Here is an 8,743-nt window from a genome sequence, read left to right on the forward strand (position 1 = left end):
AGCCACCTGTATGAGCCCTCTGTGTCCTTCCTGTCCACACTCAAGATTGAGAGCCCCTGATCTAAGCTATTTATGTATACCCAATGTACCTTCCCTTCCCAAGGACCCAGTGTAGGCCCTGGTACAACTAATAGTAGAGACTGGATAAGTGGGCTTGGTCTGAGAGTCGGTCTAGTTGTACCTCTTGGGAAGAAGAGGACACACAGAAGGGCTCCTGCACTGACTTTTCTCATGTCCCCAGCCCTCCTTCTGCCTCTCATGCCTCTCACCCCCCTTTTGGTCTGGGCCCCTGGAGACCTGCCCGAAGTTCCAGCCTTGGGCTCGGATGCGCTTCTCCACACCCCGGAAGATGATCCCGCTGTCGTTGAGCACGTACTCTTGTCTCTCTTCCTCTGAGTCCAGGAACACGTCGTCCTCTGAAAGGCAGTGGTCAGGCCTGGCGTGAGGGATGGGAACGTGGAGCCCTGGCCTCACCGGCCTGGGGAAGGGGCTACATCAGGCATCAGCTGCAGGATGGTGCCTGGAGGCAGCTGGAATAGGAGCAGGCAAGAGGGGCTTGCCGGCTCCCAGGCTGCCCCCTGGCCAGGCCCTATTCCATCTGGCTGGTCTTTCCTCAGGCAGGGACCAACCCCACCCCAGGCCCAGATGGAAGGAATTTAGGAGCCCTGATGTCTTTGGATAACCTGACTTAATGCCAATTAAATATTAGTAAGAATTGTCATTCAAGTTCCTGCTTACTAACTTAACCCTCAGTAAGAGTACTGACCCCAGTACCCCTTATGATGTACCTTGCATACTACAAGCATTAGCTCAATAGATTCTCACCAAAACCCTAATAGGTAGGCACTATTATTATTCACATATTACAGATGAGGAAACTGAGACTCACAGAGGGCAGCAACTTAGCAAAGCTGGGACTAAACCAAGGCTGTCTGTTGGCTAAAGCCTGATACTTATCCACTTTTAGGTCTTTCCTGCCATTAAGCCCCATTTTTGCCCCCTGGCCTTCACACGCTAATTCCTGTCCCTCTGGCACAGCACCTTTGGAGTGTCTGCTACCAACTTCCTCTGCCCAGGCCTGCCCCTACCTGGGCCCCAGGCTCTTGCCAGGCCTTAGCACTCATCCCCCGGTCCCCTAACCTGCCTCCCAGACTTTCCTGAAGGACAGTTTCTGGGAAAACCTCAGCCTCAGGCTCAGGAGCTCTTACCTGGGCACCATGGGTTGAAAAGGAGAACAAACTCGCCCAGCTTCCGGTCACTATGTTTGCGGCGAGAGGAAACCCTGGCGCTCAGCTGGTAACGGCCAATGACGGCATTGGGAGGGCTGGCAAGGCTGAAGGTCGTGGTGTTCTCTGTCTGAGCCTCCTTCACTGCCATCCAGGTGTCACCCCGCTCCAGCTCTGATGTCTGGAACACGGCTTTGGTGTGGAGGGCCTCAGAAGCCTGGGGTCCTGGCAGAGAGGAGAGGGAATCAAGAGAGCCAGCCGGCTCCAGGAAGCTCAGCTCTGGAGAAATGGAAAAGCCACAGGCCCGGAAGGCCACCCTTCAGCACCTGAACTGCTGGACACTGCGGTGGGGAAGGGCCTGACCAAGATGCAGGAGGTGGCAGAGTGGAGTCCACCTTGGCTGTCCTGACTCCTGCCCATTTGCCAGATCAAGGAGGAAGTAATAAGCCTCTCTGAAACCAAAGAGTGCTTGAGGAATTTCCATACCTTCCCAGAACCCTGGACTTCTTGGTGTGCATAGAATTCCAGAGTTGTCATCTTGCCTGTCCTACTGCCTGCTGGCAGCACCTTCCAACCACCCCAGAAAGCTCAAACCACCTACAGGGACTTGTTTTCTGCAAAGTCTGGGCTGATGACCACAGGGTTTCAGGTTGCTGGTCACCAGACCCATCTTTAAGGCTGCAGATTAGCAGCAGAACGCACTGACCAGTCAGGTACCTGTCTCCACGGTGAAGATGAGGGTCTCCTCGCTCTCCAGGGGTCTGTTCAGCTCCAGTGTGAAGGTGAACCTCTGGCCCCTGCGGACCACCAGGTTGGAGCCGGGGTACTCCTGGGTGTGGTGTGCAGTGCCGTTGCGCAGCCGCTGCCAGTCCACCTCAGTGACTCTGAGCCCTGGGCAGGGAGAGCACAGGGAGATGGGACCCAGCTCTCGGACATTTCCCATTTACGCCTGGCTCACTTTCCGACAGCTGCAGGCTGCCTGTCATTTGCTCTTGGAGTCACTATTTACCAGGTACAGTAGTTTCTGGTAAATTGTGTACCAGAAGTAGTTATTCTCGGTTGTTCTATAGTGTTCACAAACTAAGTCTGGGTTGATGTCCACTGGGCTAAGCTCTGAACTAGCCAGTACTGAACCATTGTTCCTGGGCGAAAATACAGGGCTTGGTTCCTGTGAGCCTCTGGTCACAACTTTTTCATCAACTGAACAAAACATAACCTTGTTTTATGTGTTTCTGTTTAAACACACCTTATTTAGTAAATTGTTGATTCGTTAATATTGAACTCATGGACAACAGCGCTGTAATTAATGCCCGAACAAAGCTTATCCAACACGTGTGTTTTCTCCATAAGGCATGTCACACCTTCCTGTGCCTAGGAATACTGGACAGCACTTTAGAGCTAAACATGGAATCATTTTAAACAGCAAAAATCAGCAACAAAAGGGACAAAAATGCAAATTACATAGCACCAGATAGACCATGAAAGCCACTTGTCTGAGAGCTGAAACAGCAAGGCAGAGTGTGCTCATCTCTGGAAGGTACTCAACGAACACGTCTAGGATGAATGAAGATACCAGGGCCAAGGGAAGTGAAGCCACTTTCCAAAGGGCACACAGTCAGGCTCAGGCCAGAGTTGAGTCTGTGAGCTGGTTTCCTACTTTTGACCACTGGTCCGCTGGCTTTCAGTTTCCTTCATGACCCACTGAAGAAATAGTGTTACCTGTTGCCCCAGTGCCTGCAAACATATAAACACGTTCAGATATAGATAAATCGGAAGTTTCACTAATATTTTCCCTTATTTATTATGATGAGTAATGAATGCTGAAATTTTATGTCCTTTTCTGTCAAAGCTCTTGAGCCACAGACCACCAGGGACACAGTAGAAGTTGAACTAGTCTCGTGGCTGTGAGAAAGCTCCATCCTCCTGGGGAACCAGGAAGTGCCTCAGAAAGGGGGTCCTGGAGAGGGCTTATTGTGGGATTTGGGCTGTTTTTAGGTGGTTTTGGTGAGAGTTGAAGGAAGCAGGGCTTTGATCTGGACTGGATGCTGTCAGGAAGCAAGACAAGTCTATGTTTATCTTAATTATTCTTCTGTAGAAGGTGGGAGGGACGGATGGAGGCTGAAGCTGTCGGTGGAGTGGCAGCATTCATTAGCCAGAATACAGGGGTGTTTACTCATTCTAGGGTGTGGACAACATTCGTGCTTTTGTCTGGTTTCACACAGGATTATGGAGTGCTCTTTTTTGTCTTGACCTGTCACGGCCGCATTACATTGGTGGTGTTGCTGCTGCTGCTGCTGCTAAGTCACTTCAGTCATGTTTTCTCTACTTCCAGAGGTGGAGAGAGAAAGTCAGCTCAGAACAGATTTTATTTGGAATGAATTCCCTTGAGTGACTTCCATTACTTACACCTGTCTTTGGGCACCAGGTACCCACTCTCTGGGGTAAGGCACACAGAACCTATGTGGCCTGGCAAAGACGGCTCCTCTAAGTCCTGCTTGGTATATGAAGCTAGACAGCTTGCAGGTACATTCACAATAAGGAGGATCTCAGGAGGAAAAGGATCGAGGTCCCTAAGCTCTTGCCTTTTGAGGTTCAATATTACTGGAAGTTTTTTGATAAGATGAATTTGTCTTGATTGAGGGTGGCAGCTGATGTTGCCCAGGTTTACATCTCTACTCTGACTTCTTTGAAATCCAAACAATATATCAATCATCTACTTGCATTTGGTGGTCTTCTAGGCAAATCCAATCTAATGTGCTCAAAGCAGAACTCTTGATTTCTTCCTCCCTGATCCCCAAATCCATGCTCTCATGCATCTTGGTAGACAGCACCCCATCTGCCCTGATGCTCAGGCCCAAACCAAAGAATCTTCTTTGATTCCCCTTTGCTCTCACATCCCTCATCCAAATCACCATCAAGCTCAATCACCATCACCACCTCAAAGGTGTGTGCTCAGTTGTGTCTGACTCTTTTGCAACCCCATCAACTATAACCTGCCAACTTCCTCTGTCCATAGAATTTTCCAAGCAAGAATACTATAGTGGGTTGCCATTTCCTTCTCCAGGGGATCTTCCTCAACCAGGGATCGAACCTGTGTCTCTTGCATCTCCTTCATTCTTTATTGAATTCTGGCAGATTCTTTACCACTCCACTGCATACCCCAATGGCTCAGTGCATTAAGAAGCTGCCTGCAATGTAAGAAACACAGGAGATGTGGGTTTGATCCCTGGGTGAGGAAGATCCCCTGAAGTAGGAAATGGCTCCAGTATTGTTACTTGGAAAATTTCATGGACATAGGAGCCTGGTACTGTCCATGGGGTTGTAAAAGAGTCAGACATGACTGTAGTCAGTGACTCTAACTCACCACCTCTAAAACCTGCCCCCAATTCACCACAGGTCTCCATCTCCACCACTAGCCTGGGCCAAGCTACCTGATGTCTCTCTTGTCTAGATGGTACCAGCCTTCTAACTGCTCTCTACTTATGAGCAGCTGGGCTGTTGCTACCATCTCAAACTCAGGCCTGGGACTCATAGAAAAGGCTACTCTTGCTTGAGCTCAGCTGGCAGGCTTAGACTGACATCATGGTTTGGGGGTAATGACTGAACATGAGAAGGGAACTTACACACTGGCACGTGGCCCAGTTTGAGAGCTCCTGCAGGCACCACTGTGGTGAGTGAGTGAGAATTGTGCAGGACCAGTGTTCAACAGCAACCCCGTGAGTCAGGAGCCCAACACTAGTGCCAGGGACTTCCCCAGAAGCTGGCCCATTCTCCCATTTGAAAGTAGAACGGAAGCCTTCACATGTAGTGAGTCCAGGAGCTCTTGGGCAGAATAGACCACTCAAGCCCCAGAAATTTGAGCTCAGATGGTCTTTGTTTAGTCTGAACACACAGGAAGAAACTCCATTTACCTTGTACATAAGGTTGTCTAATCTAATACCAGCAAAGCTGGAAGGGCCATGAGAAGCCCAGGTTTCCATTTTATTGACAGAAACTGAGACCCAGAGAAGATAAAAGAAGGGCTTCCTGCTTGAGGGCAGATTGGAGCCACAGCCTATGAAATTTAGCCACTTCCTCTGTGGGGACTGGCTGGAACAGAATGCAACTGCTGGCTTTTTTTTTTTTTTTTTCCTCCGTAAGATGAGTCAGGAGCAGGGGATGAGGCTGTTATGTGATAATTATCTCCAGCATGCCCCAGGGCTGCTTGGTGGGTGGGGGGAAGGGCTTAGGATGTGGTGAGTGTTCCTGGACCCTGGGTCATGGGTTCAAGCCCTGAGGAGTCCATCTCAGCATCCTCTTTCCCTGTCACAGCCCAAACTGGCTCCTACCAGCCTAAGGGCATCTGTAGGCTCATTATAGGGAGTGGGGTGCATGAGTGGGGTGCATCTGTGGTTGATGAGTAAGAACTGCCATCATCACTATCCTCAAACCTCAGAGACTGTCTCTCTCACAACTTCCTGCCTAGATCAACTCCCTCAGCCGAATTCTCAATGGAAACTTGATCATAGTTCCAGCTTCATACGTCCAAGAAGTGGCTCGTCTGCTGCCCCGATGTTAAGAAGTCTTTCCTTCTGCTGAACCGAGGTTTGTTTTCTTACAACTTCTCCCCACTTGTCCCCACTCTTACCCTTACCCCCACAGAAGACACCTGTTCCAATTGCCCCTTGATGATTTTATAGTGCAATTACTGAGAAGTCCTGACCTGTCGCCTCCACCAGTTCTACATTTGCCCTAACCCAGGAGGTTACAGATCTGGTCCCTGGGTGATCCGTCCCTGGAGCTGCTACTTAGATGATCTAAGTCACCTGTACTGGTCAACATTACTCTCCCATGACCTGGCGGGCTGATGGTCAGGGCTGGGGGCCAGGACCCAACAGGGAGAAAGCAGCAGGTCCGAAGTTACAGCCAATTCTTCCCTAGGAGAGTCCTCCCCAGCTCTCATGGGGACTGATGGACTCAGGGGAGGGGAGTTCTATGTACGGGGCAGCCCAAAGAAGGGAGATAGATGTATATGTAGGAGGATTTCTGGGGCCCCATCAAAATAAACCCAGTGATTACCTCCTCTATGTGCTCAGCTTGAATTTTCCTCTCTGAGACATATGTTTCTGTCTTCAGAAAATCATCAAGGCATTGGGATTATAGATGTTTGCCTACACATTTCTCTCCTCCACTGAAAGGTAAGCCCCATGAAGGCAAGGTCTGGGTCTCATTCTCTGTGGGTCATTAGAGCCTGGCTCAGGGCCCAGGGCATAGTGGATGCTTGGTGAACGCGGTTGGAGAATGAATGGCTGGGATAAGAGCAGCTGATGCTCACAGCTTCCTGGCACGGCCTCAAGGATCAGCATCCTTGCCTCTCCACCTGCTCATGCCCCAGCTTCCCCACCCATAATCCCTCTGTCTTAAGCTGTCACATTTCAAAGCCTGCCCTTCCTTCCAGACTTCCTTCCCTCTGCAGCCCTCCTTCCCTTCTCCATCCCACCTTCCTCTCTTAGCCTTCCTTCTCACACTGCATAGTGGTTAGGAGCCTGATTTCAGAGGCACACAGTTGAGTTTAAATAAAAACTTTACTGCTTGCCAGCTGTGTGACCTGAGGCAGGTGACTGACCCTTTCTGAACTTCAGTTTCCAGATGAAAATGGTGGGATAATAGCTGCCTCCTTGGGTGGTGAGGATTAAATGAAATAATTCACACAGAATAATTAGAAAAGCACATATGAGGTGCTCAGTAATTGTGCATGTTATTAATCACATTATTATTGTTATATTTGCACAAGAACTCCTGGCTGCCATTCCAGGGTTCTGATAATCAATGCAATTCTGAATCTTTCACTTAATGGCTATGTGACTCTGGATAAATTAGTAGACCTTTCTGAAGTGGCTTCCCTGGTGGCTCAGACAGTAAAGCGTCTGGCCTGAGTGCGGGAGACCTGGGTTCGATCCCTGGGTTGGGAAGATCCTCTGGGGAAGGAAATGGCAACCCACTCCAGTACTCTTGCCTGGAAAATTCCATGGACTGAGGAGCCTGGTAGGCTACAGTCCATGGGGTCGCAAAGAGTCGGACACCACTGAGCAACCTCACTACTTTCACTTGGCAGGCTGTGGTGGCTTAGAGGTTAAAGCATCTGCCCACAATGCGGGAGACCCGGGTTCGATCCTTGGGTTGGGAAGATCCTCTGGAGAAGGAAATGGCAACCCACTCCAGTATTCTTGCCTGGAGAATCCCATGGATGGAAGAGCCTGGTGGGCTATATTCCACGGGGTTGCAAAGAGTCGAACACGACTGAGTGACTTCACTTTCATTTTCTGAAGTACAGATTTCCTTACCTGAAAAGTGCCAATAACAATACTTTCCTCATAGGATTTTGGGGGAGGATATGATTAAATAGGGTAATGGGGAAATGCATTACCTAAATCCGTAAACTTCGAGAGTGAAAGTAGAAGGCATTAATAAACACCCTAGGACAACAAGCTTCAGCCAGGTGAGTGGTCTCCTTACTTGTACTTAGCACAGTGCTTGGTTCACAGTTTCGAGATCTGTAGATGGGGTTTTATATCATCACCTCTTCCTTTCTCCCCCACCACTTTGGCCCTCTTCTCCCAATTCCTACACACATTGTTTTTCTTTTTGTTCCCTCTTCACCTCTTGCTTAAATTACTTCATGGCCCCAAGAACCTGAGAACATTTTCAACTGTTTGACCCAGCCCGTTACTATGGAGAAATTGAGGGTCAGTGAGAGAAGGGATTTCCCTGTTGCATGGGGGTCAGCATGTCATTTCCCCTGCTCAAGAGCCATCAAACCCACAACCATTATGCTGGCATTCAAGGCGTACCTATCACTCCCTCCCCTACCAACCTTGCCTTCTGCTCCCCAATTCACTTGCTCACCAGCTGGCCTAATAAAGAGTTCCCCTTAGAGAGAAGGGTCCGTGTGCAGAGGATTGCCTGCTAACCACAGCCCCTAGCTCACCCCAGCTGTTTTTCCTCTTTCCCTTGGGTGACACCAAGCAGCTGATGATGCTCTGCTCCCTGGATCTCTGCTCCAGCCGGGGGATGGAACCTAGTGGGACCAAACCCAGGAGTCTCTGCTAAAGCCAGCACCATCTCCCAGACTCTGGACTCCACATAACTGGTTTTTAATGGGTCCCATTATGACTCTATCCTTACTGTGCATTATGGGTGCTTGACCTTCACACTAAGTGATTGAGGAGTTGCTGACCTCAGAAGCTGCTGACCTCTCTCTCATCAGTAGGCAGTGGCCCATCAACTCCAACCCAGTGTCCCAGACAGAGACAATCCCACATAGAATATCCTTAGACTGAGCTGAAAGATTATTGTAACTCAACAATGACAAAAAGGGTCCAATTTCATTTGCTAATCAACTGGTAGGGACTACCTGAAGAATTATGTTGAGAATTCTGGGGCCACATCCAAGCTCTTGTAGGGAAGAGCTCTGGCATCACCTAGTGATGTCTGTCAGGGACAGTATGAAGGAGGGTGAGAGAAGGAGAGACCTGCAG

The 8,743-nt window shown here is 49.5% G+C and overlaps 1 protein-coding gene across 1 annotated transcript in view; it reads right to left on the minus strand.

The window, feature by feature from the left end:
* TGM6 (transglutaminase 6) overlaps nucleotides 1-3,470 on the minus strand; it is a 31,467-nt gene extending 27,997 nt beyond the window's left edge. The window contains exons 1-3 of the mRNA XM_059892967.1: nucleotides 1,944-3,470; nucleotides 1,209-1,451; nucleotides 298-416 (exon numbers count right to left, since the gene is read on the minus strand). Of these exons, the coding sequence (XP_059748950.1) occupies nucleotides 298-416; nucleotides 1,209-1,451; nucleotides 1,944-2,169 (588 nt within the window). The 5' untranslated portion in view covers nucleotides 2,170-3,470. The remainder of the gene's footprint in view (nucleotides 1-297; nucleotides 417-1,208; nucleotides 1,452-1,943) is intronic.
* Between the last annotated feature and the right edge of the window lie 5,273 nt (nucleotides 3,471-8,743).

Source organism: Bos taurus, chromosome 13 (assembly GCF_002263795.3).
Source record: "Bos taurus isolate L1 Dominette 01449 registration number 42190680 breed Hereford chromosome 13, ARS-UCD2.0, whole genome shotgun sequence".
Lineage (NCBI taxonomy): Eukaryota > Metazoa > Chordata > Mammalia > Artiodactyla > Bovidae > Bos > Bos taurus.